At 42.8% G+C, this 24,531-nt stretch overlaps 1 protein-coding gene across 4 annotated transcripts in view; it reads left to right on the top strand.

The window, feature by feature from the left end:
- Positions 1-24,531, top strand: part of scaf1 (SR-related CTD-associated factor 1) — a 40,658-nt gene that overhangs the window by 7,329 nt on the left and 8,798 nt on the right. For 2 of the 4 annotated variants that reach the window (XM_048521619.2, XM_048521615.2), the window contains exons 2-10: positions 2,335-2,473; positions 5,893-6,010; positions 11,969-12,090; positions 12,891-12,966; positions 14,155-14,282; positions 14,863-14,999; positions 17,295-17,431; positions 18,541-22,617; positions 24,238-24,311. In XM_048521619.2, the coding sequence (XP_048377576.1) occupies positions 5,917-6,010; positions 11,969-12,090; positions 12,891-12,966; positions 14,155-14,282; positions 14,863-14,999; positions 17,295-17,431; positions 18,541-22,617; positions 24,238-24,311 (4,845 nt within the window). In that variant the 5' untranslated portion in view covers positions 2,335-2,473; positions 5,893-5,916. The remainder of the gene's footprint in view (positions 1-2,334; positions 2,474-5,892; positions 6,011-11,968; positions 12,091-12,890; positions 12,967-14,154; positions 14,283-14,862; positions 15,000-17,294; positions 17,432-18,540; positions 22,618-24,237; positions 24,312-24,531) is intronic. The other 2 variants (XM_048521620.2, XM_048521616.2) reach the window with 1 other exon arrangement.

Raw genomic sequence — 24,531 nt, 5'->3', positions numbered from 1 at the left:
TTTATTTACATTCACCTTTCTAGATTTCATGCAGGTAGTTACTGATAGATCCCTCACTAGTGTAACTGCTTTGAGTGTAATTGACCCAACAGTGCTGCTATCCCGTCAGTAACTGATCCCTCTATAATACTCAATCGTGCAGTCCTGTCGCTGTATGACTGACTGACCCCATGATAATGAATCCTGTCACTGTAACTGACCTCATGATAAAGCGGACTTACCACTCTTGACAGACTAAATCCAAAAGGATGCACTGCTGTTGTAAGTGGGGTATATTTCACTCCTGTGGACTTCCACTTGAAAGAGAAGTTTATTAACATTTTATTCATGTATTTATGACCTGAGCGACTGGTAGATAACTCCTGGATTTTTTTATGTTCAGTGGTGCCCTCGTTGTGTATACTATGACCAGAGAGGTGAGGGATGTACTGTATGTGAACACTCAACTAGAACTCAGTATTTTCCTATTGCACCAGCATTGAGTACGTTCTTCAAGCTGCAATCCTCTCCCACACTGTGGGAGATTGAGGCTGATTAATCCCAAAAAGAATTAATAGCATTAGTCGTCTTCGTGTATTTCCGAACCTCTGAGGGTAAAATTAGGGGCACTTCCATTAATTGGATTTAATTGAGTTGTAGGGTGAATAGTCATTGATTTATCTAATGGAAAACAACATAAAATACCAAGTTACTGCAATGAGTGAAATGGTTAGGTAAGGCCAGACTTGGATTTATTAGCTAGAAGACTGTAGGAGGAAAGGAAAATTGAGGAAGGGAAGATCAAGAAAGGCAAGGAATGTCATGGTTTTAAGCCGCTGGAGAAAATTTAATTTGAACAGGAGGTAGTGTGAAGTAGTCATTTCAATGCAATGAAATTTTAAGGCGCACTGTCCATTCAAAAACTTGTGGCAAGTTTTGTTTCCATTTTCAGAAGTTCTCAGAACTGACCCATACTTTATTCCTTCTCTCCCCAAGAGAATTCAGCTGCTTAGTCAGAATGCAATAAAAGCAACAGTGTGAAAAGTCTAAGTGACAGATACAGTATGGCTGTATCAGTGTAAGAGATGAGAAAGTGTAATCACACAACAATCCCAGTGGTGTCACGCAAATCTTCTGGTGGCTAGAGTGTGTGCAGTGTATAGGTGGCATTAATTCATCTTTAAAGTGTTCAATGGTGCTTTGGTACCTTACATAAAGCTACAGTAAAATAAGAAAGGCTTGCATTTGCATAGCCTCATCATGTCCTGAGGACTTGTGAGAGCTCTTCACAGGTACTGAGATGATTTTTGAATTGTCATTGTGCACACCGTAGGGAAATAAAAGACCAAGTTTAGAAATTTGCAGCAAATATTTGCATTAGGGACCTCTTACCTGGCCCAAGTTTGACAGGTCTGTTCAGACCACGCCTTAAGTACTATAATCCACTTATGGCCACTGTGACACAAAGAAAGCATTCAAAAGCTGTAGGTGATGATGTGGAGAGGTTTAAAATCTAGGTGCTTTGATTCAGGATTAATTAAAATGAAGCAGTCCCTTTCTAAACCTGCAGATATGCAACGTTTTGACTGCTGCATTTGAAATTTTAGTTAGAAGCTTAAGTTCTGAGGAACAGCTAGAGAAATGTGAGCTGCGTAAAATATCGTTATAAAGTATGCAAGTTATAAACTATCATAAAGTTACAAAGTTCACTTGGAATACTGCGTCCAGTTCTGGGCGCCTTATTATAGGAAAGATGTGGATGCTTTGGAGAGGGTTCAGAGGAGGTTTACCAGGATGCTGCCTGGACTGGAGGGCTTATCTTATGAAGAGAGGTTGACTGAGCTCGGTCTCTTTTCATTGGAGAAAAGGAGGAGGAGAGGGGACCTAATTGAGGTATACAAGATAATGAGAGGCATAGATAGAGTCGATAGCCAGAGACTATTTCCCAGGGCAGAAATGGCTAGCACGAGGGGTCATAGTTTTAAGCTGGTTGGTGGAAAGTATAGAGGGGATGTCAGAGGCAGGTTCTTTACGCAGAGAGTTGTGAGAGCATGGAATGCGTTGCCAGCAGCAGTTGTGGAAGCAAGGTCATTGGGGTCATTTAAGAGACTGCTGGACATGCATATGGTCACAGAAATTTGAGGGTGCATCCATGAGGATCAATGGTCGGCACAACATTGTGGGCTGAAGGGCCTGTTCTGTGCTGTACTGTTCTATGTTCTATGTTCTATGTATTGGTCATCTGGAGCAGGTCTTTGAGGTTAATCTTGAAAGTACAGCAAATTGGGGAGAAGCATATCTTCAGACTGTTGAAAGTTAAATTCTGGACTCACATCTGAAAATTCCTCCCACTAGGTATGATTAGCTTTTCGATACTGTGGGGCAAGGATCCGAGTTGTTTAAGAGACAGTTTAATGCTGTACCAGTAAAGCAAGCTGCTTTGTTCTGGATGGTGTTGAGCTTCTTGAGTGTTCCTGGGGCTACGGTCATCCAGGTAAGTGAAGATTATTCCATCAGCCTCCTGACTTGTACCTTTAGATGGTGGAGAGGCTTTAGAGAGTCAGGAGTGAGTTACATGCAACAGAATTGACAGCTTCTGACTTGTTCTTGTAGTCATAACATTGATATAGCTGGTCCAGTTCAGTTTCTGGTCAGTGGTAATCTCCAGGTGTGTTGGTATTGAGGAATTCTGAGATGGTAATGCTGTTGAACATCAAGAGTTGTTAGTTAGATTCTGTCTTGTGGGGGACGGTGATTATTTTGCTGTTGCATGTCTTGTGTGTCACTTGCCAGCTATCAGACCCAAGCCTGAATGTTGTCAAGTCTTGTTTCATTTAGGCACAGACTGCTTCTGTTTCTGAAGAGTTCTAAATGACACTGGATACTTTACAATTGTCAGTGAATGTCCCATTTCTGACCTTATGATGGAGGGAAAGCTGTTGATGAAGTAGCTGAGGGTAATTAGGGTCTAAGGCACCATTTGGCAGAATTCCAGCTGAGATGTATTTGGTCTGAAGTGATTGAGCTGCATTGACCACAGCTATCTTCCTGTATGCTCAGTATAACTCCAGACTCTGGAGTCTCCTCCCTGATTCCCATTGACTCAAGTTTTCATGAGGCTTCTTGATGCCACAGCAGGTGAAATGTGGCTTCGATATCAAAGGGCCATTTTTACCTCACCTCTTGAATTCAATTATTTTGTTCATGTTTTAACCAAAGCTGTATTGTGTCAGGAGCTGGGAGGCCTTGCCAGGAGGGCAGACTGCATCAGTGAGCAGATTATTGCTGAGTAAGTGCCACTTGATTGCACTGTCAACAGCAGCTCCCATCACTTTGATGATAGGGAATAGATTGATGGGGATGGTAATTGACCGATTTGGACTTGTCCTGCTTTTTGCATACAGGGCTTACTTGATCAACTTTTTTGTACTGCCTGTGTAGATAGCAGTGTTGTAGCTGTATTGGAATAGGTTGGCTAAAATGTAGCCAGTTCTTGGGCAGAAATCCTATCTTCTTCAGCCAAAATTTACTGAGGTCCATTAGTGTGTGCAGAATCAAATGCTTTCAGCATTTTTTGATGTTGTATAGAAAAATCAAATTGGCCAAAGACTGGCATCTGTGATTCTGGGAACCTCAGGAAGAGGCTGAAATGGATCATTCACTCAGCACTTTTAGCCGAAGATGGTTGAACTGCTTCAGCATGTGCTAGGCCATCCCATCATTGAGAATAGGGATAGCTGTTTAAATTTCCACTACTATTTATGGCTGAATGTGCCTGTACAGAAGGCTGATGTCTACTTCTATTGGTTCTGAGATTACTTGGCAGTGTCTATCACATTTAGTATAAGATTATCAGAAAGATAGCTTCTAAGCACAAGCAGCTCGTTTAAGAAAAGCCTGTATCTGTATAGCATCTCTCACTTTTTCAGGACATTTCAAAGTTCTTCACAAATAACTAGTTACAAATTTGTGTTACAAATGTGGGGGAATGCCAATTGGTGCACAGGAATGGTAAACATGACGAGTGGAACTTCTCTCGATGTAGGTTGAGAAGTATTGCTCAGGACACTGATCGCAACTCCTCTCTGCTCTTCACAGAATGCCAAGTGATCATTTTCATCCCCTTCAGAGAGCAGCTGGGATATCATTTTAACGTTTCATCTAAACACTGGAATCCCAGGCAGTGATAGTATTCCAAAAGGATTTAATAGGTCATAAAGTGCTTTAAGACATCTAATTGTTGTGAAAAACACTATAAAAATACAGGTTTTTGAGATAGAGATAATGGGAACTGCAGATGCTGGAGAAGTTTCTGCTCCTTAGATGCTGCTTGGCCTGCTGTGTTCAAAATACAGGTTTTTCTTCTTTCTGACTTGTAGCTTTGTCCCTATCTGACTTTTGAATGATTGGAAGTTTGGAAAGACTGACCTTGACACCTCACAGAGGGATAAATCCTAAATCAGAACACTGAGACCCTTTGATATCAACGACTGAAATAAATCATGTTAGTGGGAACTTGGTTTTTAAACTATATACATACCCTCTAGCAGGAACATCCCTGAAGGGCTGTCCTTGTGTGCTGTTTCTTGTGAATTGCCAACAACTGAATGGGTATTGAAGGGGTCTCTATATATTGAAGTTGTGCAGTAGCTCATCTAACTACCATTTATCTGCGGTTAAGCAATGTTGGTGCAGAATGTCAGGAAAGAACAGTGCCTGTTGTGTGAACATTTCCCATGTCAATTATGTAAAAGAACCCATAGTACAATTTTTGATTTTATTCATCTAAAATTTAATTGTGTATGGAGGGAACAGCTCGATCTGTTTTCCTAACTGGGTTGAAGTACAGGTGGTGATAACGAATGGTAGCAATTTGAAGCAATTCTGAGAAACTCCAGAAGCAAATAGTGCATCATTAAAAATCCATGCATTAATTTTTTATTCCCTGTACCTTACAAGATAATTTACTTTGGGTGTTCTGTGATCCTTTAAGTATGGGGTTTCTTGTTGCAGTTTGTCATGACACTTCAGGTATTATTTTTGATGTATCCTTTGACACTGAGTGAACAATGCCAGTGGAGATCTGAAAACACCCTTTTTTTAATATATCAACAACTTGCATTTTACGGTGTCTTTAACATCACAAACATCCCAAGGTGTCCCACAAAAGTGTTGTTAATCAGAATTGGACACTGAGCCAAAGGATATAATGAACTAAAAGAGGCAGATTTTAAGGACCACCTTAAAGGAAATGAAAGTATTCAATGAGCCTGCCCCCGTGCTCTCCGAGGAACAAGGTCCCAAAAGCTCATGACCATCAGAGAGAAAAAAATTCCTCTTCATCTCAGTTTTAAATGGGTGATTACTGATTTTTAAATTGTGTTCCCTCATTCTAGTTTCTCCCATAAGAATAATTATCCTTTCAGCATCTGCTGTGTCAAGTTCCCTCAGGATCTTGTATGTCTCAATAAGATCACCTCATTCTATTAAACTCCACTGGAAAGAAGCTGAGGCCTGTTCAATCTTGCCTCATAAAATAACCCCTACCCATCTCGCGTTTCAGTCAAATGAGCCTCCTCTGAACTGTCTCTAATGTATGTACAGCCTTTCTTAAATGAGACCAAAATGCTTAGTAAGGGAATTCCAGCGTGTAGGGCCCAACTGTGACTGTTGGCAACTCCTGACTTGAGTCTGAGCTACAGTCTTAAACTATCAAATACTTTCCAATCTGCAGCAATCAAACTCTGATTGTTCTCATCCTGTGTTTACTCGACACATCTTTGTTGCCTTGAAGGCCAGGTCCTTGAGCAGCACAAGAATACTGTTACATTCCAGTCTTCAGCACTCTTGTCCTTACTAACAGCATGACATACTTTCAACACCATACTTATCAATTGTGTCTCATTTCTGTAGTGGTTCCTCTCCTGATCTGGAATTATGGAAGATGATGAAAACCGGGATCCACAGCAGAACGAGTGCTCAGGGGATGAATCCGAATTGGATCAATGCACTGAATCTTACAGGGAGCGAGGTACCAGAAACAATCTCTTTCTTTATTTCCTCCAATTTCCTGCCCTCCTGAAGGTGCTAATTCCACCAACATCAGTATCGCTCTGGTACCTTATCCAAACGGGAATTCCACCTGTCTGAGTTAAGATGGTTGTTCCTAGTTAACTAATAGATGCAGAGGTAGTGGTGAGGAGAGGAGGCTAATGTTAAGAGCAGATACAGTCCATCCAGTTCCTCAGGTCTGTTGTCTTGTCAGTTTGATGAGAATTGATTTGTATATTTTTGGATACTAGCCCTGCTGGTCTGATATCTGTTGTGGTTCGTTCCACTGGAGCCATCTGAGGTCCTTTGGGCAGATTCATTGCCACAAGTTCTCCTGTTTGATATTAGTTTGATTTACTTATTGCAAATGACAAAGACTATGTCTTTAGGAGAGGCTTGGCTTTCATAACTGGAGTACATAGTACTTAGTGCATCTGAGTTATATGAGAGGCCTTTGTAAGATCTTAGGCTATACTTGAGATTAAGTAAACAGTACAGTTTGCTACATACACTTAGCACTAACCTGGAACTGAATGACAATGTGTTCTCCTCCAAATGATCCTTGATACTTTGGAGCTTATCTCATGAGACCAATTAACCCTTTCAGGTGCTAACTGCGATGTACAACAATCTTGATCCACCCATCTTTCCAAACCCTAAGTTTTTTGTAAGGTATGGGTACTATCTTCTAAAGAAGAGCCATGAATTCTGTTTCTCTCTCCACAGTTGCTGTTATACCTACAGAGCTTCTCTGTAGGACTTTCTGTTTTATGTTAAAAATCTGCCAGTCTCAGTTTAACATTTACAGCTACTCTCCTCCTTCCCCCAAAGCCATTGCAGTTCTTGGGTGGAGGGAAAGAACTATGAATAGTGGGATGCTGGAAAGTGGGAGAGATCTGGGGGATCTTATTCTGAATACCTGCAGATCCCTAAAAGTAGCAAAACATGTAGATAAGGTAGTTGGGCAGGCATACGGAATACTGGGCTTTATTAGGCAAAGCACAATACAAGAGCAAGGAGGTTATACTGAACTGTATGAAATGCTGGGTAGGCTACGAATGGATTGCTGTGTGCAATTATGATCATATTACAGGAAGGATGTTGAGGGGAGATGTAACAGAATGTTCCTGTGGAGGGTCTGAGCTTCGGGGAAAGATTGGATCAGCTAGAGTTGTTTTTTCTTATAGTCGTGAAGTTTGAGAGTTATACAAGATTGTGAGGGCCATAGAGCAGATAAAAAGGCACTTTTTTTTTCATCAGTTGAGATGTCAACAACTAGGATGCTGAGGTTTAGGTTTAGAGTATGCAATAGAAGGATAAGAGATGAATTGAAGAGGATATTTTTTCACTCAGAAGGTGGTGGGAGTCTGGAAATCACTGCCTGAAAAGGGTTTGAATCAGAAACTCTCACATGAACAGTATTGAGAGTTTCACTTGCATTGGAATAGTCCCAGTGGAAGTATTTTATTCACCCTTTGTTTGAAAGTGTGCTTTGTAACCCAAGGAATATAAGCCTGTGTTTTTGGTTTTAAAAGAAAAAAATAAGTTGTTTATCACATTTGGCAGACCAGTGGGGATATACTTGCTGGTGGATATGCAGTAGTGGTTCAGAGCCACATGGTGTCAGTGTTTGGTCACAGGCCATCAGTATGATCCTTATTGGGTTTGTTCTGGTGTTACACTGTTCCCTCGGTTCCATGATGAGCTATGCACCTTTAGAGCTGGTTTCACATTTAGCCCAGATTATACGACAGAATGAAATTTTCTTCGCTCATTGGCTATATGCTTATGCAAAACAAGTTAGGTGTTCATGATCCAGTTTCAGTTGGCATCCGTCCATAGCAGAACCTACCTCCTCAGTTGACACCTGACTGTACCCAGCCTAACTAATTGTAGCCACCTGTTTCCTTTGAGTGCACCATTGGTCCTTTGTGGCCTCACTGACCAGTCTGAACCATCCATCTCCTCTTTAGTTTTGCTTTTGTGAAGCATGCGTTTTATTTTTTAAACTGTTTTTTATGAGAAACTCTCAAAAATCCAGAGTCCAAATCCATCCCAGACTTGAATGTTAAGATCTGACAAAAGGCTGTTGATCTGAAAAATTACATCGTTTTGTTCCTGTCTCCTTGATGATGCTGCCTGATTTGCTGAGCATTTTCTGCATTATTTCCTTTTGTTTCAGATTTGTAGGATCCACCGTAGTTTGTTTTTCTTTTGTTAATTGCTAGAGAGAGGCTGTATTAACATCTTGGGAATGGTGTAAAGGTTGCCCGGAAGATGGTTCCTACTCACTCCTCGATTTCTTGATCTCTTTTATTGATAATTTATAACCAACCTGTTCAGAGATAATACTACACATCTCTAGAGGAGGTGGGTCTTGAACCCAGGCCTTCTAGCTCAGAGGTAGGGACACTATCCCTCACCATCAGACCCTTTTTTTAATAGTCAAGGGTGCTATGCCTTGCTTCTGAACATTGTTTCTGAGTTACAAGTACTCTTGCCCCAATATTCTCTGTATTGAAATCAAAACTTGCCATCCAGTCTTTGTTCTTTCTGAAACCAGGGAAGCCTCACTCACGTCAGTTGTTCATTCACTCTATAGTTTTCTTAATCTTTTTGATGTGTTTTTGTTTTTACAATCTATGCATCACAGCTGACTAGTACTTCCTGATTTGTCTCATCATTTCTGCTCTTTCCAACATCATTGCCATCCTGTCTTATAAGCTTTAGTCGTTCCGCTCAATTTCTCAATCAAAAGGAAATAAATAGCAGTCCCATTGGGTGGAATCACAATAGCTTGCATTTATATACAAGCTTAAACATAGTAAAACATTCCAGGCTACTGCACACGTGGACTACCGAGAGATATGGATAGCTGTCACATTGTGCACCAAAATGCCACCATAGTTCCAGAGGACGGTAGAGCTGCTGCCTCATTAGAGCAAAGCAAATAGTGGATTTAACCAGACAGTCAGTATGCCTCAAGCAAGGGGCAGGGTTAAGAAAGTGAGACCTGGATTGTGACCTCAGCTGCTGTAGGAATTGAACCCCTGCTGTTGTCATCATTCTGCATCATAAACTAGCCATCCAACCAACTGAGCTAACTGACCCCCAAAATATTGGACATTCCTCTGATGATAGTGCAAAGTACTGGGAGCTCTGCACCACACTTAACCATGCTACCAGTGACCTGGGCATGCTGAATATGCTCAGTTCTCCAGCACTGACATCCTTTGCTGAGATCACTTGATGACTTTTTAGAAACTTTGATTATCCTGGAAACACTCCTGCTGTGTAATCCGATTTGAACTGTAATTACTTTCATCCTCCTCACTCTTGAAATCTACTGCAGGGTAGAGAGGACAAGAGTAGAAGCCTGCTCAGAAGCATCTGTTAATGCAGTTTGTGAGACAGTGCTGAGACCTGAACTGGGCCACAGGCACAATTCCATTCTTGCTGGTCCCTGTTGTAGCACACAAACCATACACAGTTCATGCAGAGATATACTAGCAGACCCTTGGGTGCTGCTCTATGCAACAGTCCCCACTGCATCAACTTTCAGATAGAAATTCACGCTCTGAAAACAAGGACCAATATTACAAGGATGCATATACTTCAAGAACAGCTTTCCTATTGTGAAATATTATTCCGTCCTGATAAAACTTAAAGTATTAAACATGCTGTCATTGTTTGTTTGTCAGTATAAAAGCTGAGAGGGGCATAAAGGTCTTTAAGATGATGAGGATAGACCTATGGAAATACAAATATTTGAATTAGGAGCAAGATTAGGCTCTACAGCTCCTTGAACCAGTTCTGCCATTTGATGAATTCATGGCTCGTTTGATTGTGGCCTTTACTTTTTTGCCTGCTGCCTTTCCTTTAACTTCCTTGCCAGTCAAGAATCTGTCTAAGTTGGTCTTGAAAGTACTCAAAGGCACTGCTTCCACTGTTCCCTGAGGAAGAGAATTTAGCAGACTAGCAACTGGCTAACAAACAATTCTCATCTCCAACATAGAAGTAGTGGATGTGGGTACAATTACAATATTTAAATGACGTTGGATAAGTACATGAATAGGAAAGGTTTGGAAGGATAAGCGCCCGGAGCAAGCAGGTGGGACTAGTTTAGTTTGGCATTATGTTCAGCGTGGACTTGTTGAACCAAAGGGTCTGTTGTCATGCTGTATGACTCTGAGTCTGTAAACGGGAGACAATTTGTACTATGTCTCCTAGTTTCAATCTGTTCCACAAGAGGAAACATGCATTTAGTGTCCATCCTGTCAATTTGGGAACAGATCTTTCTATTTACGGAGAATCCAGATGCCATAAGTAAAAGTCACCAATAGCTCCTGTGCTGAATTAAGGGGAAGCTTCTATCCTGGAGTGTGTACTCACTAATACAGAGGGTATTAGAGAGAAATATTATACATGTGTTCAAAAGATTGCTAGATAAATGCAAGAGAGAAAGGAATAGAAGGGAAAAAATCAACTAAAGAACTGCAATTGCTGGAAATCAGAAACAAAAACAGAAATTGCTGGGAAAACTCAGCAGGTCTGGCAGCAGCTGCAGAGAGAAAGCAAAGGTCATGTTTTCGAGTCCAGCAACCCTTCTTTAGAGCATTAACTCTGCTGTCTGTCCATAAATGTTGTCAGACGTGCTGAGTTTTACCTGCAATTTCTGTTTCTGTTAGAGGACTAGAAGGATATGTTGATAGGATGGGATGATTACAGGTGCCTTGGACTATTGGGCCCAATAACCCAGCTTTGTGTCGCATGCTCTGTAATAGTCTCTTGCATCATAATTCTTTAAATCCTGTCATTCCTCAATCCCCTCACATCAAACCAACTATGTATGTCTTAGAGATAGTAAGAACTGCAGATGCTGCAGTCAGAGATAACACAGCGTGGAGCTGGAGGAACACAGCAGGCCAGGCAGCATCAGGGGAGCAGGAAAGTTGACATTTCGGGTCAGGATCCTTCTTCAGAAATTCTGAAGAAGGGTCTCGACCCGAAATGTCAACTTTCCTGTTCCCCTGATGGTGCCTGGCCTGCTGTGTTCCTTCAGCTCCACACTGTGTTATCTGTGTATCTCTTATACATTTTTAACAGATAGAAAATACTGAAATGCTGCTTCACTCCACAGACGCAGCAAATTCTGCAGAGGGTTTCCAGGCTTTTCTGCAGCCTCAGTATTTCTTTTATATCTCTACTAGCCTTATTTTTTTAAAAAAAGTTTGCTCGAGCCATAGGAACAGGATGAAGCCGTTTACCACCTTGAGTCTCTTCCACCCCTCAGTAAGGTCTTGAACAATCTGTGACCTAACACCAGGTGTCTGCCTTCACCCCATATCACTACGTAGCATTGAAAATCTGTTGATCTGGGATTTAAGATTAATAATTAATCCTACATTAACTTGTGTTTGTGGAAGGGAGTTTCAAAATCGTACAATGTTACAACATGCTTGCTTTGCTCCTGAAAGTTCTGTCTTCAGTGTTTAGGCCATGTTCCCTAATCCAATATTCCCCAACTAGTGGAAATAGTTTATCTCTATCTCCCCATCGGTTTAGCGGAAATAGTTCCTCTCTAACTAACCTATCTGTTCCCCTTAATAACTTTGATCAAATCTTGCTTTAATCTTCTAAATTTCAATTTGCATTAATCTCTCCTTATCATTTAATAGTTGGAATTCAGCTATAATTCTGATGAATCTATGCTGCATTAACTCCATGATTGATATTCCTCCTGAAGATATGTCACAATTGCACTGTACCACTTCCTTGACTATCTTCCTCAACTTACTTCAAATGTCTCCTTCGATTTCTTCAAAATCAAATTTATAAAAATAAGGTGTCTCATTTTTAGTTGTCAGCTGGCCATTGCCCACATTCCTGATTTGCTTGATGTTGTTTTAAGCCATGGCCTTGTTTCTGTGTGTTGCAGGTGCTGAGCAGGTACAGCTGATCCTACAGCCACTGGGGAGGAACCCACTCGATAAATGGACCGAGTGCAACACTTCGACGCGGGCTAACTGTAGCACCCCACCGTGTGTGCAGCAAGTTAAGGTAATGTTTAATGTTGTAATGCTGTGCAGTCGGATATCTTGGAGAATTACTGCTGTCTCAGGGAGCTGCAGAACTGATGTTCGGTCTGTGATTGAACTTGGCTGGCCATTCTCAATCAGAACATTGAAAAGTTAGACTGGATCTCCCATGGCACTATTTCACACAAGTGCTGGGATGTACAACCTTGTTTCTATGTTACTGTCGAAATCTCAATTAATGTTCGTCAAACAGCCTTTTTGATCTTTATTTTATTGTTGTTTGTGGGATTTGCTTAGCCTTTCACATCTCAAATCACTTTACATCCAGTGCAGCAGTTTGTCACTGTTAGAACGTTGGGATTGTAGCAGCTAGTTTGAGTGCAGCAAGATCCAAGATTAAATAAGACAGCGAGGAGATGTTCTGTTCTGCTGTTAACTGAGGGATTAACACTTGTTAGGATAGTAAAATGAACTGTTCTTCGAAATATTGCACAGCGTTTCATACATGCACCTGACAGGGTAGACTAGGTCTTGGTTTAACTTCTCACCTGAACAACAGTAACTCTAACATCGCAGCTGCCCCTCCGCACTTCAGGTCTGCCACCCTAGACTTTGAGCTGAACTCTTCTGAGAAGGATTGAACCCGTACCTTTCTGACTTTGGGACGGGAGTGCAATTCAGTGAGCCATAGCAACACTGACCTGATACTGTGGCTAAGTACCACCATTCAGTAGAGAGTACAGAATGCTGGATTATGGATGACTGCAAGTGAGTTGACTGTCAGACCAGCCTGTTTCAAACCAAAACTGATTTGTTTTCCAGAACACACTGCAGCACTTAAGAGATTTGAATGCAGCCACTCGACAACCAAATGACTGTGGAAAATCTTGTCAACGAGGTACGCATAACCTTTTGCAAAGTGCAAACAAGCTTGAATGCTGTTTAAACCCTCCTATGATCATGTCTGGGGATGATTATTATCTGAATTTTTAGAGGTAGGCATTCAGGAGTGAAACCAGAAAATGCTTCTTCATTCAAAAAGGCTGGTGGAAAACTGGAACTCTCTTGTATGTACAGTCATTGATGATGGATTAGTTCAAATCTTGGAGTTAAGATCAATAGATTTTTGTTACACAAAGACACGAAAGGTAATGAAGTTGATGAGCAAGCAACAGGGACTGAATGGGGCTGTATGTCTGTGAAGGGAGACTCCTGTCAAGCGCATGTGTGATGCTGCTTAACGAGGTGTGGGAATCTGTAACTTTTGAAGTTTAATCTAATGGGAGAAGTATTCAGTTTTCAACATGGCTGCCTTGTAACAACCATGTCCTATAGCAGGAAAAGCAAATGTAATTAATTAGCAATCGAGGTAGATATTGACACCTGTGTCTTGGAGGAGAAATCTGTAATTTTAATTTCTTGCCTGTGTTGTGTGTTAATCTTATTTAATACCTCTAGTTGGAATTGCTGCCTTTTTGTGTGGAGTGTGGCTAGCCAGGCCAACTTTAAATAACAATCCCTAATTGTTCTCCCATTACCAGTGTCTGGCTTGTGTACATGCTGCTATAGTATGCATTTGAAAGCTCAAAGCCCATGTTTGTATGTCTGAGAGCACTCAAGTAAACATTATGTGAAGGTGTCATATCCCAACCATTATTCTTCACTCCAGTCTAGGTAACAGCACAGCATTGGTGTTGCAGGGATACATGTTGACTTATTAAAGGTCAGTGTGTATAGAAGTGTAAATACACATGCATTCCCATTGTACCTCGCAAACTTGCATTAAACACCAACAATGTGCTCTGGGATCTCAGATTCTGCCACAGTCCCAATAATGTTGTAAGCATAAATATGACTCTTCATTAAGCTATCTCTGAGATAGCCCTTCTACATTCCTTTGGGGATCTGAAAGGGCATTGCAAACTTAGATCAGTCAAAGGAGAGTTGAATTTCTACTTGAATAGGAACAATTTGCAGGCCTATGACAAGGGAACACCAGGTAGCTCTGCCAAAGAGCCAGCATGGCTGAAATGGGCTGAATGCCCTCACTTGCTGTATACCCTGTTTATGGCTCCTATTCTCCCAGATTCCAGGAAGCAGAAACAGATTAGAAGGAGGAAGACATGCACACCAACAGGTTCAAATGCCGTCACTAGGAGCTCACCAGAGATTGCAGTGGCTGGTCTTCACAGTACAACTGGTAATGGGAATCCGGTAAGATATTGGAACTGTCTGTTGTCTATTAATCTATTGTCACATCCTAGAAACATAAGAATTGCTGGATGACAAAAACCATAGTCTCACGTTCTCACTTTCTAATACTCTCATGGTCACAGGATACTATGATAATGAATCATTGCTTAATCACAGTGATCAGTCTCTGCCAGTGACTCTTTGACAGACCCAGAGATACTGTGAGGACAGCCTTCAGTACAGGAGTATTTCGGGAATGCTAAGTCCAAACTTGCTTATTTTTCCCAAACTCTACTTCCTGTATATTATGTCTTAAATTATTCGTGTACTGGATTCCCAAGGCATTATTTCTGGAAATAAATCCATCCACTTTTGAAACAATCACAGAAAATGCTAGCGAAACTAAACCGTTCCGGCATCATCTCTGGAGAGAGAAGCAGTTAACATTTCCAGTCTGATATGACACTCGCTCAGATTTCCAGCAGCTGCAGGATTGCACTTTTATCCAGTTTTGTGTTTAACACTGTCTGCTTCCACCATCATTGAGGCTGTGCTATGGATTGACCTCCTGTACTTTTTACTGTTCCTTTTTCCAATGAAGGAGAAGGAAGTGGTGTCTGTTTTACTGTCCCACCTCACCAGTGCACTGCAACATATCGGATCCACATATGGAGCCACTTTCCGAACACGGCTGAATCCAGAACCTGAGCCTGCTGCAGATATGGGAACCTCTTATTTGTAAGAATCACATTTTTTCTCTCGTTATTGCTGAGTTATATGCTACTACCTCTCTTCCCTTACGCGTACACTTGTTAAGCAATGGAAGAAACAAAGAACTTGTGTTTCTTTAGTGCTTTCCTCAACGTAAGGGCAAGAGTAGGCCATTCAACCTTTTGAGCACAATCCACCATGCAACATGTTCCTAAGATATTTACATCGTAGCTTATCTTGAGTCAGTTTCTGTTGTCATTTTGGATACAAAGCCAGTTGGCACACAGCAAGTGCTCATAAACAACAGTGAGACAATTATCAGACCATCTTCTTTTTCATATTATTGGTTATATACCACTGAAACAGACCCTTTGGTCCAACCAGTCCACGCCAACCATAATCCCACATTAAACGAGCCTAACCTGCCCGCACTAGGCCCTCTAAACATTTCTTATTCATGTACTTATCTAAACATCGTTTAAATGTTGGATCTGTACAAGCGTCCACCACTTCCCTGGAAGCTCATTCCACTCACAAACCACTCTCTGTGTAAAAAAGTTACCCTTTGTGTCTTTTTAAAATCTTTTTCCTCTCAACTTAAAAATATGCCCCTAGTTTTGAAATCCCCCCATCCCTAGGGAATAGGCCCCCACCGTCCACCTTATCTATATCCCGCATGATTTTATAAATGTCTATAAGGTCACCTCCCAATCTCAGTCCTAGCCTATCTAGCCTCTCCCTATAACTCAAACCCTCCGCTCCCAGCAGCATCCTGGTAAATCTCTTCTGAACCCTCTCCAGCTTAATAGTATCCTTCCTATAACAGAGAGACCAGAACTGGACACAGAATCCGATATCCACCAACGTCCAGAACAACAGGGGGAAGATCAGTATTGGCAGCCATACTTTCAGCTGCCTGCTGGTCATGGGGATCTTGTATTCCACCTGGGACAGCTGTTCAGTGCCACAAAGACAGCAGGTCTCATAAGTGCAGTAAACCCTCCTTACTGGATTGAGGCTCATACATTGATTTTGTCCTGTATTCCCTTGAGTGAGGAGTTGAATCCACAAATCCTTAAACTAAGAAGTGAGAGTGCTGCCCAGTAAAACCACAACTGCAATGACTCATATTTATATAGCACCTATAACCCAGTAAACCTAGTGTTTCACAGCAGTTACATAAGGAGATAGTTGGATGTTTGGAAGGTGTAATTTTCAGAAACGTATGCACGATGCTTAAGACCTAGGCATGACCATCAGTGATGAAGATCAAAGATGAAAATCAAAAGTCCACATTTTGAAGAGTGCAGTGATAAAGCTGTATGAAAGATTACAGAGATAGCGAGGGAAAGAATCTATAGACAACCTATATAAACAAACTGCTCGCACTTCAACACAGTGACTGACTGTTTCACCTCAAATTCTTTGGAGTAACTGGTGTAGGAAATAGAAAAAATGCTACTGATGTGTGACTGATGTGTGTAAGCTGACTAAAGGATTTGATCAGGGTACATAAAGTTTATTTTCTCTGGGTGGAGGAGTCCAAAACACGGGCACATAATCTTCAAACAAGAGCCAAGTAGTTCAGGAGCAATGTCAGGATGCAAACATTCACACATTGGGGAGTGGAAATCTGGAACTCTCTTCTCCCTCCTCTCCTAAAAATAAAACTTCCTAAGTTGGAAACAAATTGTACATTTCGGAATTGGGCTTGATAGACTTTTGTTCTACAAAATTTTGGATGTCCTGGAATCAATGTTAGATGAGGTTAAGGTGCCACTCAACCACAGCATAATGAGATAACAGAATACACTATAGCTGGAATCTTTTCTGACCCTGCAATCCTACAGTTGCACTCCTGTAATTCAGGCCTTGTGAAATTGTTACATCTCATCACCTCCCTGGTAGCTGTGCCTTCTGTTGTCTCCGTCCTACTTCAGTTTCCTTCTTTAAAACCCCCCTCTTCCATCTGACCTATCGCTCTGCGTAGCTGCTGCAAAGCAGCTTGGCATGTTTTGTTAGGTTAAAGGTCCTATACAAACGCATCTTGCTGTTATGGGCCGAATGCTTGCGTTCTATTACTGAAATGCACAGTTCCACGTTGGATATTTCCTGAATACGCTGCATCATGAGAGAAATGGTACTTGTCATTTTTTAGTAGGCAACATGGTGCAAGGTCAGGAGCTCCTTGATTGTGAGTACATTTGATTGGTTAAGTTAGTGGTCTTTGTTTCCATGAGGTTAAACTTAGCTCCAGTGGGAGTTGTCTGCAGTTCCTACTATCCCTGGAGTTCTTTAACCTCTGTATTGGTGTGTTCCTAGGAGTAGATTGGAGTCGGAAAGCACGGAGGCTACAAGCGCCCTGCAAGAAGATGGCATCTCCAGTCTTGGGATCCGCGTTGTGCATCACCCAGGGTTTACGCTTAAGAAAGATCGAGCCTGGAGATACAAAAAGTCAGGTGGGGAAAGGCTTTTTTTTCTTTCCTTTCCACCGACCCCACCCCCATCCCCACCCTGCTGAAAAGGAAATGACTCAGGGTGATTGACACCTGTCATTAGGTTGTATCACTCTGAGTTGATGCACTGTGATATCTTTCAGGTAGACCTGCAAAGCGTGTTGCACCACTCACATGCTACCCTCAAGATGTGAATGTTGCAGTTCAGCATTGAATTATTTGTTGCACTGTAATATTGGCAAGGGCAGGTGTACAGAATTACATGGAATTTACATCACAGAAAGAAGCCATTTGGCCCAACCCCTCGATGCTAGCACTTATGCTGTATGCAAGCCTGCTCCAACGTATTTCATGTCAGCCTAGTTTATCTTTTTATTCCTTTTCTGTTTGTCTAGCTTCCCTTTGAAACCATTCACACTTCTCATCTCAACCATACCATGGTTCTCCGCATCGACCCTTCCCCACTCACTACACATGGTGTGGTCTGTTAATTTGACATTTACATGCTGAAGATGACTCTGTGCAAATAAATAGGCTCCACAGAGCTATTATAGTCACAACATATAAAAGGCTAGTTTCTGTACCATAAGTTTTACATGGACTACATTTAGTTAAGTATCATGGAAATCTACATTAAAATAATTAATATTATTTTAATATTATTCCTCCTGTACAATTATTTAACAGAAGACAAATATTTTCTGGTGTTAAACTATATGATTCAAGAAAGACCTCAATTCAATTCTTGGTCTCCACTGAGATGGCTGTTTTCAACCAAAGTGTGCAGTCAGAAAATTTCATTTGTCTTCAAAGTCCCTGGGATAGGTGTTTTACATGTAATAATTCCAACAGCAAACGATGTGTTTGGTGCCTTCTGGTGAGGGTGGAATTAAGAGCTCTCTGTGGTCAATTGGATCACCGACATTCACTTCCTTGGTTTTCACACAAAGTCTGACATCTTTGGTAAGGATCTGGACTGTTACCATGCAGTTGCAGACAAGTAGAAGTCACCTTCTACAGGAAAAAAAAAGAGGTGAGGGCATTGCATGTATGTAAAGAGATGGCTTCTGATGAGTCCGTTGCTGATGTATGTTTTGCGTTTCTCCTTGCAGTGTCTGCCAGCCTTCCGTCTTCATCACAGAGAGTACCATTTCACAACATCTTGGGAGAAACTTTACCTTACAGAGATTGCTTATGCAGTGGTGGTATGTCCGGCATAAGAGACTATGCAACCCCATCTGTGGAGTCCCATGATGTTAAAAAGACAAACAAAGGATTGCATCTATTGGATCGATATGTGTTGTCACCAGCATCCTTGGAACTTTTGAGACCAGGCTTGCTGAGGAACATGAGCAGCCTAGAGGAAACTGAAACTTTGGGGATCTCTAGAATGAGAAACACAGAACTAAGGACAGAGATAGATAGTCAGCCAGTGACTAAAGACGTCAGAACCCCAGTTTTCTCCCCAGATAAGGATTTGGGAATGAAGAGAAAACTGGATCTGTTGGACATGGAGCTCAGCTGCCTATCTCAGAGAAGCAGCGGGCTTGGTGAAATTGCAAATCCTAACACAGATCAAAAATCATCAGACTCTCCTTTAAAAAGGCTAGTGGGTGATTCCCAGAGATCTCAATGCTCTGAAGGAGCCTACTGGGGCCTGGTTCTTGGGAATGGCAGTGGTATTTCAAATGGTCGGCAAAGACCATTGAATGGAGGTGGGTGCTCCAACTCAGGGAACCAGTCAAGTTCATCAAGTGTGTCTCAAACATGTCCAGAAAAGGCTGAGTCCAGCTCTGTCCCTTGCCAGCAGAACATTACAAATCGGATTACTTGTTCTGACAGTCGATTGGGGCCCGATACGTATGACCCATTCAGTCCAACTGATGAGGAGAACGTCAATGGAGAGTTTATGGGTGGTGACTTTTCTCCAAAAGACAGGATTGAATTGGATGATGGTGAGGAGGAAGCTGAGGAAGAGGAAGAGGATGAGGAGAAATATGACCCTTTTGATCCCACAGGGTCCATTGCAAGTTCTAACAATTTAAGTCCATTAGGAGATGATTCAGAAGGTGAGCTGAAAATTGTTAGTGATGCGGGACTAACTGAAGAAGAGGATTGTGAGAGTCCTGAGTACGAAGAAGACCAGTCACCGGAATCAACAACGTGTGCCCTGTCAGACGTGGAACTGCAGATTGACTGTGGGAACGTGGTCAAATCCAGTCTAGAACCTGAGCTCTACAGCTCCCCCGAGTACAGAGATTTGGAATCTGAACTCCGGACAGGTTTTGCAGAAGGGTTAAGCTGTGCAATCAAAAATGAATTTGAAAGTGACTCCAAACTGCAGATCAATGTTCAGCTGGACTCCGTCTCTCAACAAGAAATTGAATCTATTGACTCAGAAAATGATATTCAGTCTCAAAATGAACTGGCTAGAGAGGCAACTAGTGATGCAATGTTTGAAGATGAGGAGCCATTGCTGTCACCAGTTGGAATTGATTACAGTTTAATGCAGAGTCCGGATTCCAGTTTACAAATTGAGAATGAAACATTGAAGCTTTCCTTGAAGTCGACGCAGAAAGAAGTCTTAGTCCGCTCCTTGCAGGAGGGAGACCTTTGGAAAAATGAACACACAAAAGAACAGGGTCTTGAAGCAAAGACTATTTCTGGCCCCTTGGAAACAGCTAAACAAGAAACAGATGCAGATTCGCTCGGTGCTCCCAGGTATCAGAAAAACACTGAAAGAACCATCTCTGAGCCTGTGGAATCGCTGGAATCCCAGAATCGGTTAAAGGCAAAGTCAGGCTCGAGCAGCCGCGTCACATCCAAGTCTGCATCGAGGCAGCGGTCAAGAACTGAAGTGGTTCGAAAGGATAAATCCGATTCCAAAGTGCATTCGAAGGCAGAGCACAAAAGTAAATCTGCTTCTGCCTCCAGGTATCACCACAAATCCCACCGTACGGTTGAAAGAAAAGACAACCTTGTTTTCACGGTGAATGTTTCCAAATGGCCAGAGGATGCACGTAAATACGAAGACTCTGAAATCGAAGAAGGCGAGATCGTGCAGCAAGATGAAGAGAACTTCAGCCCTGCTAGAACCTTTCGCAGTCGCGGACGAATCTTTGAGCGTCTGAGGGGAGTTGAAGGAGATGATTTTATATCTCTGCACGCCGATTCTGATGAAGGGGCACTGCAGATAGATCTGGGCGAGAACTCAGCAGACGGAGGGCGCAAGAAGGTGGATCAGCGGAGAAAAGTGACAAACCAGCAGAGGGAGAGGTTTGTGAAACAGTCCAGGTCGCCAGCAGAGTCCAAGACCCAGTCTGGGTCGCATTCAGAATCCAGCTCCCGCAGCCGGAAAAAGCACAAGAGAGAGCACAAAAAGGCTCGGTCAAAAGATCGAAAACGATCCAGGTCCCATTCGAGGGAACGTAAAAGATCCTCGTCTAGAAACAGGTTGCGAATCCATCGCAAAAAATCCAGATCCAGATCCAGATCCTGGGAGCGAAGGAGGTCAAATTCCAGGTCACGCCATAAGGTATCTCGGTCTCGGACACGTTCGAGAGAGCATCGTAGATCGAGATCCTGGTCACCATCCAACAGCACTAGCGTATCAGCGATCGGGTCTCTGAGGGCTTCTGCGGAGAGGTGGAAAAGCCGTGTGCACCAGTCAAAAGAGAGCGGGTCATTCCATCGTTCCCGGTCAAGCAGCAAGTCAAGGAAGGAAAGGAGGAAGAAAGAGAAACACCGGGAGCCGGAAGCAGTGAAACGCCGGAGGCAATCCAGGTCCAGGTCCAAAGAGCGGTCACAGAGGGAGAAGAGAGCACTTAGCCCTTCTCCAAGAAGATCAAAAGAAAGGAGCGAGAAAGAGAAGGACAGAAGTAGAGAGAGAAACCCCCCAAGTGAAAAGAAACACGAGAAGACTGCAAAAGGAAGGCGGGACAGCAGAATAGTGGTTCCTCCCTCCATTCAAGAACTGAACAATGATGATATCTTAATTAAAGCTCGCTCAATTACCAGGACCATTACTGTGAATCCAGGTGAGTCTTTAGAAGACCAAGAAGATCCAATGGAGGTAGCAGCTCTGTCTCCAAACCGGGAAGCCATGTACGACTCAGATGAGTTGGGCTTTGAGAACAGTTTCTCTGATGTTGAGGCTGGGGACCATGTGCCAGAGAGCAGAGTTCCTGGAAAGGGGCAAGGGAGCAAGAACGAGAGGCGCAGCAGTCACGAGAAAAGCCATCGAACAGGAGACACCGGTACAAAGCTCCTCAAAGTCAAAGACCGAAAGCGAGCTCATGCAGATGAGAAGTCGGGCAAAGAGAAGCGAAGGAAAAAGTTGACTGACGGGCAAAAGGGGACAACAGGGTCAGATAGCTTGAAGGCAGAGAAGAAGGGCAAAGAGCATTTGATTGGCGGCCAGTCTGGGAAGAAGATCAAATCTGTGCCCAAGGAAAGCAAACAGGTGCCGAGGAAAGTGAAGCTCCAATCCAAAGTAGCTGTTCTAATCCGAGACGGGGTGAGTTGCGCTGCCTCAATGAAGGATGACCGTGGGAAAGGGGGAGGCTTGATTGGCGTGAAGTTCAGCCGCGATAAGGAGAGCAGATCGCCATTCATGAAGACCGAGGACCAGATCCATGACTCAAAGCCTGGCCGGCACCGAGTCGACAGCTCAGAGAGCAAAGGCGTGGCCTCGCGCGCGCCAAAAGGAAAGGCCGTGACCAAGCCCCGTTCCACAGCCAAGAAAACAAAAACAGCTGGCACCAAGGTGAAGGGCTCTGGGAAAAAGAAGAAGGAGGCCAAGCCGAAAACAGCACTGAAGAAGGCAGCGACTGACAGTGGCAGCAGTAGCAGCAGCAAAGAGTCCAGTCCCTTCAGGATTAAGGAAGAGCTGTCGTGGTCTTCGTCGGAGAAGTCTGACGACAAGGTCAACCTCCCAAGCCCAACAAAGGACACGGTGGAGCAGGGGCTGTCTCCCCTCTCTCAGATCTCGGAGAGTGCCCCTCAACCCTTGGAGGCTGCCTTCACACCAAAGGAGCCAGCTGCCCACCCGCCCCCTCCCCCACCCCCTCCGCAGCAACAGAAGGACTATCATGAGCACAGCGACACTTCAAAGGTCAACGGAGACAAGCCGAGAGCACCGAGCAAACCATTGTCGTGGGATCTCCAAACCGGTGGAGGAATGTTAGCACGTAAGTGATCTTTGCATAGTCTTGGTGAGGAGTCGTAATGAAGTCTGTCTTTGGCCATGTGCCACACAAAACCAAGCTGAATGATTCTGTGTTTCAGGATGCCGTGCAAGCATTTCTGGTTGAACTGAAAATGAATCCAGTGTTAGAAAAGGAACCATTCTTAAGATCAGTGGGTTTTTTTTTCATCCTCTCACTGATGTCTCCTCAAGGTATTATTTCAGCCTGGCATGAGGCTTAACATGCCAAAGATGGTGTCTGATGTCTCCATTGAGAGATTGCTTTTGGGAAAGTCTCCCAGTCAGATTTCTTTGGGTTTGTCTCACTCCGTTCCGATGCTTTGTTTGCATGTGCCTGGGTAGGCCTCATCTCCTGTTGCACGCAAGTTTCACTTCAGTGAGTTTCATCTCACTTCAGTGGCAGTCAGAAACATTGAATTAAAAGGACTCAACAGACTAGGCACATTGGCAAGAAGTCATAGATGTGAGTGTGAGAGGCAACCGTACTGGCCATGGCCAGTACCTGCAGAGTGTACATCAGCTGGACAATTGACCCTTATCTGGTCAGGTAGAGCTCCAGGATAGAGCAATGGACCTTTGAGATGGAATGTTGTCTGTAGGTTGTATCACAGTTGATATTTTATTTCCCAAGATCAGTTCATTCTGCACATTGCTAATAACATGGCATTTGTGGGGTTTTCTTTGATGCCTACTTTTTTGTTTGCAGGTCACTTGGCATCATCCATGAGAAGTTAAACACTCCCCTTTTAAAAAGGTCTTCTCTTTCTTCGTAAGAATCTATGGCTAGGGAGGTGACAATCAACATGTTGAAACACAGACACGCACACAGACACAATGGACTGAATGGTTACTTTTTTAAATATAAAATCAAATGGAGGTCAGAGACAGGAAATACCTTTATTTTAATTAATTAACCTGTTTGGGCATTGTCCATTCCCAAGGTGGGACTTGAGTCTGGACTCTCTGGTCCAAAGACGTACATTATCACTGTGCTACAAGACCCTGATTTGTGCTTGTGTGTGTTATGGGCAATAGTAAACAGCCTGAATTTTTAAACTGTTGAGACATATGTTGTAGATGAGATGAATGTCTAACTTGAGGAGCCACTTCCAACATTGATCACCATACTGACTTGTGCCTCTTGCTGCCACCAGCAGAAGAAATTTATATTCACTTGTTTAATTGCTCAGAATAATAGAAGAAAGTATTGCAGAAGGTGGCCATTTGGCCCATTGTGCCAGGTTGGCTTTTTGGTAACGATATCAAGTTCATCCTATTTTGATGCCCTTTCCTCAGCAATTTCTTCTCCCTTCAAGTATTTAACCAGTTACCTTTTGAGCCAACGTTATCCTTTGTCTCTCTATCTCTGCTCAGTGCAGCCCCACTGGGAATTCCAGTCAAGGAAAAAGTGGTCAAACTTTGCCCAAATCCCTACATGCTGTGGAGAGCAGCCAGAGCATGTGTGAAAGTTCTGTTGGGCCAGTAATGTGTTGACTGCAGCCTCTGGCGATAGTACTGCTGTTGGTTACTCAGTTCTGAGAGTGCCATTTGTGCCTTGAACAGTGTAATTTTGGAACATGATCCTTTGTGTTTTGGTTCTTAGTTACTGCACTGCTGTTCAAGATGGAGGAAGCCAATCGAGCAAAGGCCCAGGATTCTATTCAAGCAATCACCCAGGTAATATCACCCAAACTGTCAGCTCCAAATATTTTACATCTAGATTCTCTGATGAGTGACACAGCAGTTAATTCTGAATAAAGTTTTTTTCTTATTATCTCATGGGATGTGCACATCATTGGCAAAAGCCAGCATTTGTCATCCATCCCTAAGTGCCCTTTTAACTAGTGGCGAGCTTGACTATCTCAGAAGGGATCAAAAGAGTCAACCACATTGCCGT

Source organism: Stegostoma tigrinum, chromosome 38 (genome assembly GCF_030684315.1).
Source record: "Stegostoma tigrinum isolate sSteTig4 chromosome 38, sSteTig4.hap1, whole genome shotgun sequence".
Classification (NCBI taxonomy): Eukaryota; Metazoa; Chordata; class Chondrichthyes; order Orectolobiformes; family Stegostomatidae; genus Stegostoma; species Stegostoma tigrinum.
This window is presented reverse-complemented; position numbering and strand designations above follow the sequence as displayed.